A 22,112-nucleotide genomic window follows, 5' to 3' on the forward strand; every position below is an offset into this window, starting at 1 on the left:
AGGGACAGCATCCAGGCCTGAGTTCAAGCCCCATAACCAACAATAAATGAGTGAATGAATGAATAAATATCCAAAAATATAATAATGTATTCATTTTTCATCTCATCTTAATAGTAGAAACTCCATTCTTTATTAGTATTTGTGCCATTTCTGAGTAGGTTATTACTTACTTCAAGATTAATATGTTTGGGACAGGATAGGTTCCATACCTACAAGTAGTAGTGCTGTAGTCAACTATATTAAGGATATTATCAGTGAAAGGGGTGACAATGAACAAGATGCATTATAGTCACAAACTAACAAGTATTGATACCCCTTTGGACAACTACTGAAAGATAGTAATAATAATAAACATTTTCAGCTTTTCTTGTTTCTTTTCCCTTTTCGTTGTTCAAGATTAGCACTAGCGCTCTACCACTTTGAGCCACAGCACCACTTCAGGTTTTCTGGTTGTTAATTGGAGATAAGAGTCTCAGGGATTTTCCTGCCTGGGCTGGTTTGAATGGTGATCCTCAGATTTTAGCCTACCAAGTAGCTAGGATTATAGGCCTGACTTAAACCAATAGTGTATAAAATTTAAATCCTAAGAACTTATCTTTCCTGTAGATGTTTGCTAAAACCTTAGTGTATGTTCTGTTTGTAGTTTGGGGGTTGATGTTATTAGCTTGTTTTGCAATTTTGATTTTAAGTCAATGCCTACTTAAAGAATTGCTCCTCACATATATTGGACATGACAGTCTCACATGAATTCTCTAAGATCATAAATACTGGAAAGAGGTTTAATCTAAGTAGAACATTTTATAGTTACTGAGGACAGAGTATATCGTCAATGTAGAATATACTATTTTTGCTTTTCATTTTCTGTACTAGAAAGTTTATTTAAAACTTATACACATAAAAATTCCTACCAAATGACTGTTGAGATGTTAGATTGTTGGATTATTCCTGTTCTGGAGTTATCTCATTGGCAGTTGAAAAATTTGTAAAAGCAAGATTTTAAAATCCATGTGGAGAGAAAAGTCTGTCATCTCTTGAATTAAACACTAAGTAACTAATGGTCTCTTTTAATGATTATTAACTTTGTAAATTGCTGATTTTGAAGTTTACTAGAACTTTGACTTAAAATTCCTTTATTTACTAGAAATGAAAGGATTTTGAGTTACATATCATTCTGCTTGACTACTAAAAAAGAAAAAAAAGTATGTCTAAAAGCTCTTAGCTCTCTTTCCTTTGATTGCCACAGGTACTTTATTATATATTTTAATTGACTACAAGTTTATTGATCCTTGCTATACGATTAGCTATTAAAATTCTTAAAGGATAACATATTTTTTAAGTGCCTATTACCCCTTGGATACTGAGCAATCGGTATTTATTGCCTCAAAGTTACTTTTTCTTTGGATGTGGCTTTGGAGAGGTAAAAACTGGCAAGCTAGAGTGCAAAGCACTGAGTAAGGAAGGGGTGACATTAATCAATGCCACTGTACTTATAAACTGATTTGTTGAATTGAAACCCCTTTGTACAACTGCTAAAAGATAATTTTTTTAAATGTCAAAAATGTCGGGGTGCAAGGCACTAGGTTTAAGCTCAAATATTGGCACAGGAGAAAAAGACAGTGAGAAAAGCAGGTTAGTATGCGAAAAGAGAGTAAAGGAGTTTGGAGCAAAGTTCTATTTACATAATTTACTTACATATAATTTAAGGAAGTTTGTGTGTGTTTGTGTGTGTGTGTGTGTGTGTATGTGTGCGTGTGTGCTGATACTGGAGCTCAAACTCAAGGCTTTGTGTTCTCAGCTTTTCTCTCATGGCTGGGGCTCTACCAGTTGAGCTATGCCTCCAGTTTCAGCCTTTTTGCTGGTTAACTGATGTTTAGAATCTCTCTTTGATTTGTCTGCTCTAGTCAGCTTCATACTATAATTCTCAGATCTTAGTCTCCTGAGCAGCCAGGATTACAAATGTGAGACACTAGTGCCTGACAAATGTATTTAATTTAAAATTTAAATATATTTTATTTCTGACACTATGACTCCTGGTTTATATTTATTTATATTTAACATTTTAATATACTTATTAGTATTTGTCATTGTTTTATCTACTAATATATTTATATGAAGCATGTTGCATTCAGATTTCTTTCTTTTCCTCCCAAAGTACAGCTGAAGTAAAAACACTTCATTTCTGAATCTTGTGCTCATGGCTAATCTTAGTCCTTATGGTAATACTTGAAAGTAGGATTAGAATGGTGGAATGCAGTGTAGTTGTATTAATTTTACAGTTGTGTCAGATCAGCTATCAAGAATGTAGTGGGGAAGTGGTGCTGTGGCTCAAGTAGTAGAGTGCTAGCCTTGAGCTGAAGTGGTCAGGGACAGTGCCCAGGCCTAGAGTTCAAGTCCCATGACTGACAAAAAAAAAAAAAAAGGAAAGAATGTAAAGGGCTGAAGATGTATCTTAGTGGCAGACCATTTGCCTAGGACATATATAAAGCCCTTAAGTTTGATCCTTAGCACTGCAAAGAACAAAGCAAAACCTTAAATTTTGACAATATGGTGTTTTGAGAAAATTTAGATTTTCCAACTTCAGTGATGTTCTAACCTTTAAGCCACAACCCAATCTCCAACCTAAGTAAAATTTTATGTTCTTTCTTTGGGTTTACAAAATAAAAGACAATGACATTGTATCTCTTCCTACTTTTACTGTACTATTTATTGATATGTTTTATCTTTATAGCTTGAGGAAGAACTTGATCCTGAAGAGAGGGACAACTTCCTCCAACAGCTTTACAAGTTTATGGAAGACAGAGGTATTTTTATGCTTGATATGTAAAAGTAGTCATTTCTTTGGTTTTGAATTTTAGGTATATGCATTTTTTTTAGTATTGTAGGAATACTGCATACCAGTTACACTGTAATAAACATTGAACATAAAAACAAACCATCTATTTTGAGTTTATATAAATATGACAGCAGTTCTGATATAACTGAATTTATTCCCTCTGGAATTTAAAGAAATGTATAATATACAGAAATAGAAAAGGACTAGTTGCATAACCATTTTTTACTAATGCTGTCATTGCGGCAAGCAAAAAAGCCTAACCCTTACTTTCAGCAAATTAAACATAATAGACCAATCTATCTCAGTCAGATAGGATTTTTAATAAAAAGTGGAAGAAATAGAACCTTTATAAAATTGTCATACTCCTTGACATTCATTAGTCCTAGAAAGTAGTCTTAGACATATAGAATGTCTATATGCCATAGAGACTATCTGAAATCACTTTTTAAATACTCCTGTTAACAGTTTTTAACTCTTTTGTATGAGAATACAGCAGTGAAACCACAGCCTAAAAGTTCTCTTGCCATTTTGTTTGTTTGCTTAAGTGAACCAGAACATTGTAGGCCATACCTTGTAATCCCAAGGTTTAATTGAGTTTTATCCATTTCACTGGCAGAGAGGTTGATGTTATTGGTTGCAGAAATGTGAGACTTAGAATCTAAAGATCCTCCTCACAAAGCTGTATAAAAAATATTTTGTGTTGTCTTAGATGATCTAAGGTTCTTTAAATAGGTGCCTTTTAGTAATGAACTTTGGGGAATTAGAAGGCATTGTCCTTGTTTTCACATTTGTATTTTGTATTTGAATTACATTTTATATTTGAATAAACATTTTATTTTTATTTTCTGGTATTACAAAGGTACTCCAATCAACAAACCACCAGTTTTGGGCTATAAAGACCTTAATCTCTTCAAACTCTTTAGACTGGTTTATCATCAAGGTGGATGCAACAACGTAAGTGTTATACTGCTCTTTGAAATATACATGGACTTGATTAAAGGTTAGATCATCTAACCTTTTTGCATTAATAAACACATTTTTCCCTCACATTTTTTTTTTACTAACTTTAGTTGTGCAAGAGGGTTTCATTTTAACATGTCCATTAGGCATATAGAGTACATTGATCAGATTCCCTATCTCCATCACTTTCTCTTACCCTCTTTCCCCCATAAACACATTTTCATACATAACAGAGATTTTTAGTGTAAAGATTCTTTCCCTGTGTAAATGTTAACAAACAAAAACTTAATTTTCCAGATTGATAGTGGTGCTGTATGGAAGCAAATTTATATGGACCTTGGCATTCCGATTTTGAATTCAGCTGCTTCCTACAATGTAAAAACTGCTTATAGAAAGTAAGTAGTTTTTTTTTTGTAATTTATTTATTAATTAAAGCAAAGTGTTTTTTTGACAAGGTATTGTGCAAAAAGGGTACAGTTACATGGTAGGGCAGTGTGTACATTACTTGTGATATCTTACATCCTGTTTTTCTTTCCCTTCCCTAGGTCGGTAGACATATATACAATATACAATGTACCAAGAACATATACAATAGCCACGTGGCCTACACCGAAGAAAATTCGCCTAGGGCTTTAACTGTAATGTCGACAATAGACAATATGTCGACAGTAGTCTTATATGAATGTACATACATAGCTTTTGAGCTATTGTGATCCACTGAGAGGTCAATTTTTGACCTTTATATGTTGAGTAGTTGTTTGGTTTTAGTTACATAGTATAGGATCGCTGACCCAAACCTGTAGGAAATCCATTTGACAAGAAGTTTTTGGTTTCACAGACCTGGTCTCTACTGTCTTCCCCTCCCCTCACCTTAACAGTTATATATCAGGGAAATCATGCCCCTTTGTTTTCTGTATTCTAGGCTTGTCTTGCTCAACATTATTTGTTCAAGTTCTGACCATTTCCCTGTGAATGCCAATATTTCACCATTTCTAATCACTATGTAGTATTCCATTGTGTATAGGTACCATATTTTTTTGGATCTATTCATCTTTTTGATATCTTGAGACCTATTGTTCAGGATAGATGCCTAGGACTGGTATGGCTGGGTCATAGGGTAGGTCTATGTTGAGCTTTTTGAGAAACCTCCATACTGTACAGAGAGGTTACAGTTTCATACGTTAGGCCATGGGTACATTTCTTGTACTATTTGTTACCTCCTCCCTCATTCCCCCCTCCCACCTCCCCCTTTCCCTCTCTCCCCATGAAATGTTATTTGGTTTATACCAAATGTTTTTGCAAGTTAAAAAAAAAAAAGGTAAGTAGTAGTATAGTACTCATTTAAGAATATGTATTAAATTTAATAGAGGTATGAATTAATTGTTAAACAAGAGTGCATTAATCAAGGAACCTAAAAGTTACCCATGTGCAGGTTAGCTGGCCACGAGTGAAAATTATTTAGACCATCCACTTGCCTTTACTCGCATTCTCACGTAAGACTGTTTTCCTTCTAAGATCAAAGTTGCAAGTTGCAAGCATGATTTGTAATATGCAATTAGGATACAGATAGCATAGTATATTTTGGGGTGAACAGCCTACTTATAACAAAACTATGACAATTATGGTCAGTTGTCATGAACTCATTTCTCTGGAAATTTTGATCAGTATTTCCATTTGTAGTCCTAATTTTGTACACTCAAAAATTAGTAACATAGGAAAAGTACTTTAAAAAAAGTCTCAAGTTTCATTATTTAACAATATATACGATTAATAACATTATTCCAGTTAAATGCAGAGACTAAGATTTCTTAAAATGAAATATTGCTTGTTTAGGTATCTATATGGTTTTGAGGAATACTGCCGTTCTGCAAATATTCAATTCAGAACTATTCACCACCATGAACCAAAAGTAAAAGTGGAAAAAAAAGACTTAGAAGAACCAATGGAAGAGGCTCTAAAAGTCGATCAAGAAATGCCTTTAATAGAAGTGAAGAGTGAGCCTGAGGAAAATATTGATACAAACAGTGAAAGTGAAAGAGAAGAGATAGAATTAAAATCTCCAAGAGTAAGTACTTAAAGAATTTTGCCTGGTTTATTTTAAGCATTATCTTAATTTAATTTTGGTCATTTTCAGATCTACACAAAGTATTACAGTAAGCTTTGCCTATTTTCTAGTGCTTGTATGATTCAGCTCAACTAGCTTTAACTCTTTCTCTAAATACAGTTTGAAGCAGAGTTTCTACACACTTCCTCTATTTATTGTTTGTTGGGAGTAGATTCACTCTTTTCTTTCAGGTCTCTCGCTAAAATGCCACTTTACTGAAGCCTAGATTTGTCACATCATGTGAATTTGTAACGGACTTTGTTTCTTTGGCACTGTCAATCCCTAATTTACTCATGTATTCTGTCTTTGTGGCTTTTGCCTTATTCTACTACAACACACCCCATGAAGGCAAGGGAACACTGCTGATGTTCATTGACTGATTTCAGGCATCTAGAACAGTGCCTAGTACATACTAACTATTAAGTAGTTGTTGAATGAATCTCCTCTTTATTTTTTTTAATTGAGGTTAAGTTACTACATATATTTTACAATATACATTTTAACTTTCACAATGATGAAAATTATTCTACTCTTCATAGCTTACAAAGTCTATGAACTTTACCAATAAAACAATTTCCTCCATTTTGGGTGATATATACATTACTTTCCTTTTGTCTTAGTAACATCTGTTCCCTCTTTCTCTCATTCCCTCCTTCCCATCCCCACCTATGAGCTGCTTAGTTCACTTTCATCAATGTCCGATGTAGCTGATGGTCCCTCTGCTATATTATTATTGTTTTCACCCACCTTCCCCTCATTCTGTGCCCTCTTCCTAGCTTCCCTCGGGTGTGCTCCTGTATACCCCATATATGAGGTAGGGAATATAGAGTCGTCTAAGAATAATAGGACATATTCAGGTGAGGACCTTTGTTTCCTTGTCTTTGTGGTTCTAAGAAGTGCTTGGGTCTTGCTATTTGGTGCTTTTCTCCCACAGCTGTCCTCTTTTGTTTTTACTGTATTTTGGTATCTTGAGTCCTGTTTACTTTGTTCTATCTTATTGCATTTTAAATACAGCACCCGCATATCAGGGAGACCATATGCCACCATTTATCTCTGTTCTTGGCTTATCTCGCTCATGATTTCTAGTTCCATCCATTTCCCAGCAAATACCATTATCCTGTCCTTTCTAATGGCAGTGTAAAATTCCATTATATATGAGTACCACATTTTTTTAACCCATTCATCTGTAGTGGGGCATCTAGGTTGTTTCCATATCTTTGCTACTGTGAACAGTGCAGCAGTGAACATGGAGGTGCAGGTGTCCTTGCCATATCCTGGTTCCTGTTACTCAGAATAGATGCCTAGGAGTGATATGGCTGGGCCATAGGGTATGTCTATGTTCAGTTTTTTGAGGAACCTCCAGACTGCTTTCCAGAGTGGTTGTACCAGTATACATTCCTACCAGCAGTGCCAGTAGAGTTCCTCTTTCTCCACATCCCCACCAGCATTTCTTGTTGTCTGAGTTCAGAATATAGGCCATTCTTACTGGGGTAAGGTGGTATCTCAGTGTTGTTTTTATTTGCATTTTCTTTATGGCCAGGGATGATGAGCATTTCCTCATGTGTTTCTTTGCCATTTTTATTTCTTCTTCGGAGAAGTGTGTATTTAGTTCCCTTGCCCATTTAGTGAATGGTTTATTAGTTTTGGAAGAGGTTAGTTTCTTGAGCTCCCTGTATATGATAGATACTAGACCTTTGTTGCATCGCTGGTCAATATTTTTTCCCAGGGCTGGGAATATGGCCTAGTGGTAAAATGTTTGCCTCGTGTACATGAAGCCCTGGGTTCGATTCCTCAGCACCACATATATAGAAAAAGCCAGAAGTGGTACTATGGCTCAAGTGGTAGAGTGCTAGCCTTGAGCAAAAAGAAGCCAGGGACAGTGCTCAGGCCCTGAGTTCAAGCCCCAGAACTGGCAAAAAACAATTATCTTTTCCCAGTTGGTTGAGTGTCTTTCTAGTTTAGTAGCAATGCCTTTAGCTGTGCAGAAACTTTTTAATGTTGTCCAGTCTCATTCCTATCTGTTGTGCCCCTGGGACTCTGTTCAGGAAGTTCTGCCTGTGTTGATAAGTTCTAGTGTCTCTCCCACTTTTGCTTGTAGTAGTTTTAGAATTTCATATTACGTTGAGGCCTTTAATCCACTTTGAGTTGATGTTAGTACTTGGTGACAGGCTGGGATCCACTTTTAGTTTTCTGCATGTGGCTGCCCAGTTCTCCCAGTACCAATAGTTGAAGAGGTTTTGTTTGTTCCACTGTATATCGATGGCTCCTTTGTTGAAAATCAGCTGACTGTAAGTACGTGGTTTTATATCTGGGTCTTCTAATCTATTCCATTGGTCCTCGGGTCTATTTTTGTGCCAGTACCACGCTGTTTTTGTTATTATGGCTTTGTAGTAGAGCTTGAAATCTGGTATTGTGCTACCACCTACAGTGCTTCTTTTGCCTAGTATTGCTTTGGCTATTCTAGGTCTTTTGTTGTTCCATATGAATTTTTGGATTGTTTTCTCTAATTCAGTAAAGAATGTCATTGGGATTTTGATGGGGATCGCATTGAATTTGTGGATCATTTTTGGCAGTTTAGCCAGTTTTACATTGATTCTGCCTCTCCAATGAGCATGGAATGTCTTTCCATTTCCTGGTGTCCTGTTTGATTGCTCTCTAAATTTTTATAGTTCTCATCAAATAGGTCCTTTACATCTTTGGTTAGGTCAATTCCTAGATATTTTATTTTTTCTTGAGGTGACTCTCCTCTTTATAATGTCCACGTCCTCACCCAACCAACACGGACACAGGTATGTGTAACGCCATACACACTATACAGTGTTCATTGTGTGTACACTGATTGTACCTTTCAACTTTACCCCATTATGCAATTGTTCTCGCCATACACACTATACAGTGCTCATTGTGTGTACACTGATTGTACCTTTCAACTTTACCCCATTATGCAATTGTTCTGTAAGGAATTACATCCACACCATTCTGATAGTAGGATTTATTGTATGTGTGTGTACTGGTACTGGGGCTTGAACTCAGGGCCTGGTGCTCTCATTTGGCTTTGCTCATCTCATGACTGGCACTCTACGACTGGAGCACACCTTCTGCCTTGATTTACCAGATTTTTTTTGAGAAAGTAATTTACCACACTATCAGAGAAGTTGAATGTCTATATTCCTGTATTTTTTTACTGAAGAGAAGGTTAAAAACATGTTTTTTTTTCCACTGAGTGTCATCTCTTAAGTAGAATCTTCTATGAATTCATTCAGTATATGGATTAATCCTTTTTTAAATCTTTTTTTTGGGGGGGGGCCAGTCCTGGGCCTTGGACTCAGGGCCTGAGCACTGTCCCTGGCTTCTTCCCGCTCAAGGCTAGCACTCTGCCACCTGAGCTACAGCGCCCCTTCTGGCCATTTTCCATATATATGCTGGGGAATCGAACCCAGAGCTTCATGTGCAGGAGGCAAGCACTCTTGCCACTAGGCCATATTCCCAGCCCCCCCTTTTTAAATCTTAATGTTATTTTAAAATTATGGTAAGACACATAAAAAATTTCATCTTAATTATTTAGAGTGTGTAGCTGACTGGCATTGCATGGTTGTGTAGTTGTCACTACTACCTGTCAGTCTCCAGGGCTAGAATCTTTTCACCATGCAAAACTGAAAGTTTCTACCTTTTTGTTTTTGTATGGGTCTTAGGGCTTAAGTTCAAGGACTGGTTGCTGTCCTTAAGCTTTTTCACTGAAGGCTAGTACTCTATCATTTGATCCACAGCCCTACTTCTGGCTTTTTGGTGGTCAATTTGAGATAAGAGTCTCATGGACTTTTCTTCTTCAACTGGCTTTAACCATGATCCTTATATTTCAGCCTTCTGAGTAGCTAGGATTACAAGCATGTAATCCAAAGCCTGGCTCTTGAAATGTTCTCCATTTTAAATAGTAGCACCCTCTTCTCTCCCTCAGCTCTCTGTCACTTTTTACTTCCTATACCTATGAATCTGATACTGCAGGTGTGTCTAGCTTATTTCGCTCAACATAATGTCTCCAAGGTTCATCCATGTTGTAACGTGGCAGAAGTTCCTTTGATTTTTCAAGATGACTATTATTCCACTGTATGTTATTCTATTGTATGTATTGTGGACAGACTTTTTGTTTTTACCTGAAGATCTTGGCCTGTACAAGACATTTGCAGTGTGCTGTATAGTATAGATGAACATAATTTACCTTCACATGGTTGATTCCAGTATTTTATTTTTTTATTATTTTTTTTCTATTCCATTTTTTTTTTATTAATTGGACATAAATTTTTTTACAAGGTGTTGTGCAAAGAGGGTGCAGTTACATAGTAGGGCAGTGTGTACATTTCTTATGATATCTTACGACCTGTTTTTCTATCCCTTCTCTAGGTCAGGTTGACATATATGCAATATGCAATGTATCAAGAACATATACAATATTCACAGACTTGGTCTCTACTGTCTCTCCATCTCCCTTTGTTAACAGTCATATATCAGGGAGATCATGCCCCTTTGTTTTCTGTGTTCTAGGCTTGTCTCACTCAACATTATTTGTTCGATGTTCTGACCATTTCCCTGCGAATAACAGTATTTCACCATTCCTAATAGCTATGTAGTATTCCATTGTGTATAAGTACCATATTTTTTGGATCCATTCGTCTGTGGAGGGGCATCTGGGTTGTTTCCATATTTTAGCTATTGTGAATTGTGCCGCGATAAACATGGAAGTACAAATGTCTTTTTGATATCTTGGATTTTGCTGTTTAGGATAGATGCCTAGGAGTGGTATGGCTGGGTCATAGGGTAGGTCTATATTGAGCTTTTTGAGAAACCTCCATACTGTTCTCCAAAGTGGTTGTACTAATTTGCACTCCCACCAACAATGGAGAAGGGTTCCTCTTTCCCCACAGCCCCTCCAGCATTTGTTGTTTCCTGAGTTCAGAGTATAGGCCATTCTAACTGGGGTGAGGTGGTATCTCAGGGTTGTTTTTATTTGCATTTCCTTTACTAGCAGGGATGTTGAGCATTTCCTCGTATGTTTCTTTGCCATTTTTATATCTTCTCTTGTGAAGTCTCTCTTTAGCTCTTTTGCCCATTTCCTAATAGGTTTATTGGGCTTGGAGGGGCTTAGTTTTTTGAGTTCTCTGTAGATGACAGATATCAGGCCTTTGTCTGTTGCTGTGCTGGTAAATATCCTTTCCCATATCGTTGGTTGTCTTTCTATTTTGGTGGCTATGTCCTTAGCTGTGCAGAAACTTTTTAATTTGTAGTAGTCCCATTTGTCGAGTCTTTCCCCTATTTGTTGTGCCCCTGGGACTCTATTCAGGAAGTTCCTTCCTGTGCCTATAAGTTCTAGTGTCTTTCCTACTCTGTCCTTCAGTAGTTTCAAGGATTCAGGTCTGATGTTGAGGTCCTTGATCCATTTTGAGTTGATCTTGGTGCATGGTGATAGGCTTGGGTCTACTTTGAGTTTTCTGCATATGGCTGCCCAGTTCTCCCAGCACCAGTAGTTGAAGAGGCTATGTTTATTCCATTGTATGTCTTTAGCTCCTTTGTCGAATATCAGTTGGCTGTAAGAGTGCGGTTTTATTTCTGGGTCTTCAGTTCTAATCCATTGGTCTTCCGATCTGTTTTTATACCAATACCATGCTGTTTTTGTTATGATGGCCTTGTAGTAGAGCTTGAAGTCAGGTATTGTGATACCTCCTGCACTGCTTTTTTTGCCTAGAATTGCTTTGGCTATTCTAGGTTTTTTGCTGTTCCATATGAATTTATGGATTGGTTTCTCTATTTCAGTGAAGAATGTGGCTGGGATTTTGATAGGTATTGCATTGAATTTGTATAACAATTTGGGCAATATGGCCATTTTCACTATATTGATTCTGCCTACCCATGAGCATGGGAGGTCTTTCCATCTCCTTGTGTCTTCTTTGATTTCCCTTATTAGATTTTTGTAGTTTTCATTAAATAGGTCTGTCACGTCCTTGGTTAAGTTGATCCCTAGGTACTTTATTCTTTTTTTGGCTACTGTAAATGGAATTGTTTCCATAATTTCCTTTTCTGTTTGTCTATTGCTGGTGTACAGAAAAGCTGCTGACTTTTGTGGGTTGATTTTGTATCCTGCTACTTTGCCAAATTGGTTTATTAGGTGTAGGAGTTTGGGTACTGAGTTTTTTGGGTCCATCAGATATAAGATCATGTCGTCTGTGAATAGGGATAACTTGATTTCTTCCTTGCCGATGTGGATCCCTTTAATGTCCTCCTCTTGCCTTATTGCTATGGCTAGGGATTCCAGCACTATGTTGAAAAGAAGTGGGGAGAGTGGGCATCCTTGTCTTGTTCCTGAGTTTAGGGGGAATGATTTAAGTTTCTCTCCATTTAATATGATATTAGCATATTTTAAGAGAATATTATCTGACTTTCTAAAAGTACCATATTTTTGTGGTATTAAAAACGGTGGTAGGGCTGGGGATATAGCCTAGTGGCAAGAGTGCCTGCCTCGGATACACGAGGCCCTAGGTTCGATTCCCCAGCACCACATATACAGAAAAAACGGCCAGAAGCGGCGCTGTGGCTCAAGTGGCAGGGTGCTAGCCTTGAGCGGGAAGAAGCCAGGGACAGTGCTCAGGCCCTGAGTCCAAGCCCCAGGACTGGCCAAAAAAAAAAAAAAAATGGGATTTCTGGAAATGTAGTATATATACACATGAAATGGAGTATTATTCAGTCATAAAGAAAAAAATGAAATAATACCACCTTCAGAAAAATGCTGGAAATGGAAAATGTCACATTAAGTGAAATCCCCCCCAAATTCCCATGGACAAACAGCACCTGTTTTTACTCATGTATGGAATCTAAGCCTAAAACACAATTAATAATATGTCAGGATTTTTACATAAAGGAATGTTTGTTTAGGGGAGGTGGACTTGTTAGTAGGAGGAACAGGAAAGGAGAAACCTACTAAAGATTTAAAAAAGTAATGAGAAGGGAGAGGTAGTTAAAGTAAAAATGAGATTGGGGGGGGGAACAAAGGTATATGCACTTAAACTTTGATAGTTAATAGTTCTCATTCCTTTAACTACATATATTAAACAGCACCTATTATGTTACAAGGACCTATGTAGAACTCTGAGACACACAGTGAATAATACAAAGCTCCTGCTACCATGGAATTTAGATTCTAGTGTTTTCTGATAGAAATAAATTTCTGCTTCTACTTTTGATTTTTGTTTTTTTTGTTTTTTTTTTTTTTTTTTGGCCAGTCCTGGGCCTTGGACTCAGGGCCTGAGCACTGTCCCTGGCTTCTTCCCGCTCAAGGCTAGCACTCTGCCACTTGAGCCACAGCGCCGCTTCTGGCCGTTTTCTGTATATGTGGTGCTGGGGAATCGAACCTAGGGCCTCGTGTATCCGAGGCAGGCACTCTTGCCACTAGGCTATATCCCCAGCCCCCTGCTTCTACTTTTGAAGCAGAAATAACACATTGGAACTTGGGAAAGTATTTAATTACTAAGCTATTAATTGTAAAATATTCAATTGCTGGGGATGTGGCCTAGTGGCAAGAGTGCTTGCCTCGTATACATGAAGCCCTGGGTTCGATTCCCCAGCACCACATATACAGAAAATGGCCAGAAGTGGCGCTGTGGCTCAAGTGGCAGAGTGCTAGCCTTAAAAGCTGACTCAAAGTGGAATGAATCCTTTATTTCATTGGCTGGGCTACTTGAGAGACACAGGTAGGAGGATTGTGATTTGAGGCCAATCTGGGACAAGTTAGTACAAATCCTTATCTGAAAAACAAACTAAAAGCAAAAGAAGTGGGAGTATGGCCCAAGTAGTAGCCTTGAGGTTAGGTAAAAGCTATTAGAGATATAAATAGTTCCTAGTGGCCAAAGATATCTCTTCATGTTTTCACCATTGATGCACTTAGGGTTATTTATTTATTTTTGTGGTACTTTAATTTATTTTTGTGGTATTATAGATCAGGACCCTGCACTTGCTGATAAGCAAGTGCGTTGTACTTAGCCACATTCCCAGCTGTTTTTGCATAATTCTTTTGAGTAAGGACTCACGTTTTTGCCCATGCTGATCTGGACCATAATCCTCATATTTACATTATCCACACTGATAGGATTATAGGCAAGAACCACCCAACATTATTGGTTGAGATTGGGTCTTGATAACTTTCTGCTTGGGCTATCCTTAAATTGTGATCCTCTGGAGCTTTGCTTCCTGAAGTTAATACCTGAAATTTCAGGAATGCCCACCATAGGTCCTTTTAAAATATAGTCACACACAAATACTGTAGATTGTGTCTTAATAAACAGAACCTGGTACCAGTGGCTCACGCCTATAATCCTAGCTATAATCTCAGAAGGCTGAGATTTGAAGATCCTGGTTCTAAAGCCAGCCAGGGCAGAAAAATCCATGAGACTGTTATGTTTGATTAAACACCACAAAAGCCAGAATTTGAGCTGTGGCTCAGTTGTAGAGCATTAGCCTTGAGCACAAAAGCTCAGCCTGAGTTCAAGACCCAGGACTAACACAAAAAAAATAAATAAGTAAAATAAATAAACAGTAGAATCAGAGACTATACAGCTTCACAAGGCCATAAATAAGGAGATTGGTTCATTAACATTTAGATAATTTATTTAAAGTTCTTTTTGTAGTTAAGAAATATTGAAAGAAGCCAGGCATGATGGTTCATTCCTGTAACCCTAGGGCTCAGGAGGCTGAGACAGAAGGATCTTGAGTTTAAGAGAAGCCTGGGCTACATCAAGACCCTTTCTGAATGTACACATTTCACCTTCCAAGAAAAAACCAAATAGTAGTGTAGTATAAAGAGTGAGGATGTAGCTCAGTGGTAGAGCACTTACTAACATCACCAAGACTTTTGAGTTTCTTTTTTGTCTGGTGCTGGAGACTGAAACCAGGGTCTCACACGTCAGAGTTACTATTGAGCTACCAACAGAAGAGGGGAAAATTTTTGTTTTTAGTGGTCCTTGTTTTGATCTGAGGGCCTTGTGCTTGCTAGACAAGTAGTCTCTTTTCTTTTCTTTTTTTTTTTTGCCAGTCCTGGGCCTTGAACTCAGGGCCTGAGCACTGTCCCTGGCTTCTTCCCGCTCAAGGCTAGCACTCTGCCACTTGAGCCACAGCGCCACTTCTGGCCGTTTTCTGTATATGTGGTGCTGGGGAATCGAACCTAGGGCCTCGTGTATCCGAAGCAGGCACTCTTGCCACTAGGCTATATCCCCAGCCCCAAGTAGTCTCTTATTTGAGCTACATTACCAGTCCTGATGTTTATTTTTTAGGTAGTATGTGCCAGGGATCATGCTAGACTTGTGAGTAACTGGTTTATTTTTTATTTTTTTTTTTTTTTTTACTTTTAGAAGGTAGAAAATAGTACTTCTTGAGTTGTTGGTTTCCAGAGCCTTGTGTGAATCCCTCAGAGTAGTCATTGTGTGAAGTAAAGGAAAGGTGTCTCTTTCAGGCCTTTGTCTTAAACCATTTTTCCCTCCTACTAGGGAAGAAGGAAGATTGCTCGAGATGCAAATTCTATTAAGAAGGAAACTGAAGAAGAGAAAACAGAGGACAAATTAAAAGATGATACAGAAAATAAGGATCTAGACGATGACTATGAAACTGCAGAGAAAAGAGAAAATGAGCTACTACTGGGGAGAAAAAGTATACCAAAGCAAAAAGAAAAGAAAATTAAAAAGCAAGAGGATTCTGATGGTGATTCAGATGAAGAGGAAGAGAAGAGCCAAGAGAGGTACATTATCTAGTTTGTTCTCCAGAAGCATCTGTCTGGGGTATGGCGGCACTTGTTCCTGCTTAGAGATTCAGGTGTGAGGGAATGTTTTCTTATTGGGACTTCCGTTCCTCTTGTCTAATGAAGGTGAGACACATTGTGAAGATGATGTGTATTGCCTTTTGGAATTGGAGAATATACTGGTCGCACCATTTTAATAGCACTTGTGCCCTAAACAGTGGCCTCAAAGAAGGCTGCGCCACCCAGTCAAAAGAAAGGTCCTGCAGTTGACAGCAGGGAAGGGAGCTGGAGAAAAATGGAGGAAGTGGACAAGAGGAAACAGCGACAGCAAAAATTCCATTTTAAAAAAGGTACAATGTGGGAAAGCTAACAAACACATGGGTGCACAGTACTAGCAGATGTTTCTGTGTGTTAGCTTTATCTAAGACATTTTTTCTTTTTCAAGTTACTGTATTAGAATAAGTGGCATGCACCCCTGATTTTAGCTTGGAAAATGCATTCTTGCCCCACATCACACAAATAAATTCCAGGTTTTTAATGTCCATCCTATTTTCTGTTGAGTGAAAAAAAATTTTCCCCATGCATTAGACATGTATGGTCTGAATTGGTTTAGCAATGAGTAGTCCAGCTAGGTCAGTATGTCTGACCATGCTATGTAGTTGACCACTCCATAAGTTTTGTCAAATGTTGTACTAATTTAAATACTACTAAAAAACAACTCAAATGAACAGCAACAGCATAACACACTTAACTTGAACATAAGCTCTCCTCCATATTTATTTAGTTTTGGATTCTTTTATTATGCAATGCTACCTTTGGGAAAAGCGGCCTGTTAACATCCAACTAGTGGCTGATAGAACTATCTGAGAATAAAATATTGAGATAATAAATATATTAAAAATAAACAGTAAGTATTTAAAAAATGGAATAATTGGTGAGTGGAAGAAAGAATTTGCTTCAGTATGAGTAGGAATAGGAGCTGTCACAAGTAAATGTGAAAGAGGTTAGTAAAAAATGAAAGTTCTGTGGTATAATTTGTCTAGTATTTTAAGTATTTAAACAAATTTAATCAAAAGTGAACAACTTTAAAAGTAGGGCTAGTTCTAGTTTAAAGGGCAAAAAAGCATCAAAGTCTTGTAAATGGATAATAATATGTACATAAAACAAACAATGAGTCTATGTACATAAATATGGTTTTGGTTTTTGGGGGGATTTTTTTTTGCCAGTCCTGGGGCTTAAACCTCAGGGCCTGAGCACTCTCCCTGGCTTCTTTTTGCTCAAGGCTAGCACTCGGCCACTTGAGCCACAGCGCTACTTCCGGCTTTTTCTGTATATGTGGTGCTGAGGAATTGAACCCAGGGCTTCATGTATACAAGATGAGCACTTTACCACTAGGCCATATTCCCAGCCCCCATACATATGGTTTTGAAAGACTATAATTGGGGCTGGGAATATGGCCTAGTGGCAAGAGTGCTTGCCTCATATGAATGAAGCTGTAGGTTCGATTTCTTAGTATCACATATATAGAAAATGCCTGAGTCCAAGCCCCAGGACTGGCAAAAAAGAAAAAAAAAAAAAAAGAAAGACTCTAATTGGCTGGGTGCAGGTAGCTCACATCTGTAATCCTAGCTACTCAGGAAGTTGAGATCTGAAGATCACGGTTCAAAGCCAAGCCCAGGCAAGGCAGGATAGTTCCCCGAGAACACCAGAAGTGGCTCAAGTGGTAGAGCACTAAGCCTTGAGCTGAAGAGCTCAGCGACAGCACCCAAGCCCAGAGTTCAAGCCCCAAGACCTACCCACCCCCCCAAAAAAAGACTAATTGATAAGTAAATTGAACAGATATTTATTTTTAGAGAAAAAATTGACAGATTTGAATATGAAGAAAATATAACTGGGTACCGCTGGTTTACACCTACACTTCCAGCTACTCAGGAGACTGAGAACTGAGGTTTGATGCCAGCCCAGACAGATAAATCCAATAGACTCTTATCTCTAGTTAACCAGTGAAAGACCAAAACTAGAAGCATGGCTCAACTGGTAAAGCACTAGCTGTCAGTAGAAAAGTAAAGCAAGAAGATGAGGCTCTGAATTCAAGCCCCAGGGCCAGTGTGCATTCATGTGTGTGCACACACACACACACACACACACACACACACACACACACTTTAATATATAGACAGCAAACACGGTCTGTATTTTCATTCTGTATCAGGACTCAAGGAAAGGGGAAGACTTTATGGGGACCTTTCTGTTTTAAGTAATTTTCTCCCCTTGTCACATCTTCAGGATAGTATTTGGAGGTATCTTTAGAGAGAAAATGTCCTGCTGCGAACAGGCTATGAAAGATTCAGTTGTGTTCTCTAGGGGCCAACAAAATAATGCTCTATGTTTACTATAGATTACTATACCTCTTCTAAAGACTTAAAAATTATTTCCATATTTGAATAATCTTTGATGGATTTTTTTCTGAATCTTTGTAAGATTAACAGAGGATATTTTATGGTAAAAGTCTTACAAACCTTGTTGGACTCCCCTTGTGAATTTTCTTTATATTTAACTATTGAAATAAAGGAAGATGAGTAAAAAAGCAGAAAAAAACAATCAAGACTAAATATTTAAAACTTTGTTTTCCTGATGCTATCCTATGGCTTCAACAAGTGACCCCATATCCAAAATGTAAACTAGTTTAAATGACAAAATCCTAAGGTAGATAGCCTTGTTTATTGTTACTTGGCCCACCTGATAGATTGGTTTTATTAAGAGCTCTTCTTAGATAAGCTGAAAGTAGTGATAAAGTAGATTTAAGATATGTTAATTGCAGACAGTTGCAAAATATTTTCAGGCCATTTTAACATATAAAGTGGCACTTAAATATGAATCCCAAATACTTTCTTAGAACATAATTTTTTTGTATCAAAAATGATTTGTTCCAAATCATCAGCTGTGATTATTGATATGGATTGGTTTTGGTACAGTGCACTTTTACATCAAAAAGTCCTTCAAGTAATCCATGAAAATCTTCTCCTTCTCCTCCTTCTTCTCCTCCTCCACTGATACATTATTAAGATGATACTTGGGTTGTGAAAATTCTAAACGTTGGATTCTTTTAGCATTTATCATATTCTTATGGAATTATTAGTAGTATTATCAATGTTGTAACTTACTGCAGGGAAGAATCTGAAAGCAAATGTGGCTCTGAAGGAGAGGAAGATGATGAGGACACGGAGCCCTGCCTAACAGGAACCAAAGTGAAAGTCAAGTATGGACGGGGGAAAACACAGAAAATTTATGAAGCCAGCATTAAAAGCACTGAAATTGATGACGGAGAAATCCTATATTTGGTACATTACTATGGATGGAATGTCAGGTAACCACATAATTGTTTTCTTACTGCTGATTTTTTTTTCAATAATGAATTTTTAAAGGTCAATTTAATTTAATGTTGTAAAGAACTAAAACATATTGAGCTTGCATTTACAAAGTGCACCTTAAAATACCCAAGACTTTGATATTTGCTCTGTTTAATAAGCTGTATCACTACATCTAGGCAAAGATGTATCTTTGGAGCAAAAGCAAGTTGGTGTTTTACTCATTTACAGAGTGGGAGAACACAACATGGAGAACTATGGGGCATTATAGTCATAGGGTTTAAATGAATCAATGAAAGGAACAGGGATAGCTCATATTGGAGCTATCTCAACTCTACAAATGTATGTTTTGTTGTTTAGAAACCAAATCTATGTCAAGCAATAAAATAACTCCCAAGTTGGCTAGTTAATAGAAAAGAATGTAGAAAAGGACTTAGATTTGAGCTTCTGTTAGATTGCTTCAGAGAAGGTTTAAGGTGAGGCTTCATTCTATACTTATAATTGGTCAAGAACCCATACTAGACTAATATTAGGGGGAAAAGATTGCTTAGTCATTTTTATGGTTTGGACATTGTTTCTGAGTTGTTTTATTCTCTGTGTTCATACATAATTAGTGAATGGTCTTAGTTTTGTTTTGATTCATAAAGGGCACAGATCAGACTGGTCTTATGCTGGTGTTCTACTGAAATTTTTTATTTTCAAAATAAGAAAACTCAGCATTGCTTTGAAGGCCAGACAAAGTCAGCAACATCAAGGCCCAATTCAGGCTAATTCCTGAATGGCAAGAGCTGCTTTTCTCTTCCTCTCTTTTAAAGTCTCTGTCTGAAATCTTAGGTTTCCACAGATTTACTTGGAGCATATTGCCCCATGGTATCTCTATACTTGATGTGTGTTGTGTTATGACTCAATTTCCTCATTGAGCAAAATTGGGGAAAATATCATAGAGATATTATGAAATAATGAAAATACCTGTACCAACATAGAAGTCTGTGTTTGGGCACTTTCCTTTTTCTTTTTGCTTAAGGCTACTACTACTTTGAGCCACAGTTCCACTTCTAGTTTTCTGGTGGTTAAACAATCTCACACACTTATCCCCAGGCTGGCTTTGAACTACGATCCTCAGATCTCAGCCTCCTGAGTTGTTACAATTACTAGTGTGAGCCACCAGCACCCAGCAAGTGTGAAGTCTTTAGAATTAGGCTGTCACTTAGTAGTAAGTCCTCAATGAGTAATTGTTTCTTTATCTGACATTTTAAAGGATGTGGTTTCTCTTCCCCAAATATGTATAGTTCAATTCAGGGAGAGAAGACTATTTCCCAACTTGGAGTCAGTATGTTTACAGTCAAAGTACATTATAATCATCTTTTCTTCTCACATTCTATTTAGTTGACAACCATTTACTCTGATGGGTGTCTCTGTTCTGTGTGCTAGAATTTTTCTTTCCCATCATTTTCCTTACATGTGTGTAAGAAGTCTTCTACAGTGCTTATACCAAGTTCTGTTTCCAAAGTTTAGCTCTTTGTTAATCCAGGAGTATTTTTTGAGTTATGGTATACCATCACAACTGGAACTTGCATATTGGAGCCACGTGCATACTTCATACATCTCCACAGTAACTGGTTTACAAAGCAAGGGCATGGTTTCTAGATACCTGAATTTATTTACACAGTTACAGTGTAAAGTGAAGACAGCCTGTAGTTTTATTTAAATATTCGGATCATAGAGTTTTATGGAATTCTATAAATAATTGTATATATTTATGTAACATATGTAATGTTACTTAGTTGTAGAAAGGTTGTCTATAATTAGTAGCTTTAACTGATTTTATTGAAATTCAAAAGTGATGGAAGTCTTTTGGAAAAGGAAATTAGTCTTCAATTTGAGCTAAACAAAATAAAGTTACAGAAAGAAAAATATACATATCTGTAAAACCTTTGGTCTTGAAAGTGGTATTTTTCAAGGACACAGGTGTAGCTAAATAGTAGAGTACTTGCCTAGCCAGTGTGAGGACCTGAATTTGCTCTACTGCACCATGGGGGGAAAAGTGACATGACTCAGAGTAAAATTTTATTCAAAATACTAGAGGCAAGCTATATTTCAGTGGTTTATGCTGGTATACTAGCTATTTAAAAGGCTGAGATTTGGAAGATCAAGATTGGAAGCTCTTGAGTCCATCCCCAAGTAACTGGCAAAAAGACAGAAGAGGATGTGTGGCTCAAGTGGTAGAGTACCACCCTCGAGCAAAAAGCCAAGTGCACATAAGACTCTAAGGTCAAGCCCTCCTACCAGCATCAAAAATAAATAAATAAATAAATAAATAAATAAATAAATAAATAAATAAATAAATGTAAAACAAAACATGTGAGAGACTAGAGAAAGTTTGGATAGGAAAGAAAATGTCAAAGGAGTTTATACAATCTGGAGCTCATCATATAGCAAATGTGAACTTACCTGACTTATCTTTTATTGTTCATTAAGTAGAATGAATTCTAGCACAGAATTTGTTTACAAGCCCAGATCTGTTGTGGAAAACAAAGCAGTCCAAGTATTTTTAAATCTTAAAGTGTTTGCTTATCCATATTTCTAAACCTGCTAACTCAAATTCTCTTGTTATTTCCCATAGATGGTAGGTTTGAAGCACCTAATACAGTTGCTGGAATACATTACCATCTAACCAGTTCCTGTGCCCTTCACTTCTCTCCCAACATAAAGAAAAGGGACAAACTCTTTCATCTATCTCACTGTTATTTTTGTTTGGTGAATATATTTCAAATAGTGTAACATTATGAAATTTTGAATTTTTCTTTATTTTAAGGTATGATGAATGGGTGAAAGCTGACAGGATAATTTGGCCTTTGGACAAAGGTGGACCAAAGAAAAAACAAAAGAAGAAAGCAAAAGTATGTTCATGTATTATATAACTGGTGATAGGTACAGGAATTATTCACATTGTATTGTATCTACATTGTTTTTTTAGAGCTTTTTGACGTTTGCAACAAAATAGAGAAGGTACAGAGATTTTCGATATACCCTGTACCCCATACATTTGTAGTCTATTCCATTTTCAAGCTCCTT

General features: G+C 37.1%; 1 protein-coding gene across 2 annotated transcripts in view; it reads left to right on the plus strand.

Moving 5' to 3' along the window:
• The window catches only part of Arid4a (AT-rich interaction domain 4A), an 85,184-nt gene that overhangs the window by 45,441 nt on the left and 17,631 nt on the right, over positions 1-22,112 (plus strand). For both annotated transcript variants that reach the window (XM_048361859.1, XM_048361860.1), the window contains exons 12-18: positions 2,728-2,801; positions 3,693-3,787; positions 4,091-4,188; positions 5,627-5,858; positions 15,422-15,669; positions 18,839-19,036; positions 21,853-21,937. In XM_048361859.1, coding sequence (XP_048217816.1) covers positions 2,728-2,801; positions 3,693-3,787; positions 4,091-4,188; positions 5,627-5,858; positions 15,422-15,669; positions 18,839-19,036; positions 21,853-21,937 — 1,030 coding nt within the window. The remainder of the gene's footprint in view (positions 1-2,727; positions 2,802-3,692; positions 3,788-4,090; positions 4,189-5,626; positions 5,859-15,421; positions 15,670-18,838; positions 19,037-21,852; positions 21,938-22,112) is intronic.

Source organism: Perognathus longimembris, chromosome 14 (genome assembly GCF_023159225.1).
Source record: "Perognathus longimembris pacificus isolate PPM17 chromosome 14, ASM2315922v1, whole genome shotgun sequence".
NCBI classification, from domain to species: Eukaryota; Metazoa; Chordata; class Mammalia; order Rodentia; family Heteromyidae; genus Perognathus; species Perognathus longimembris.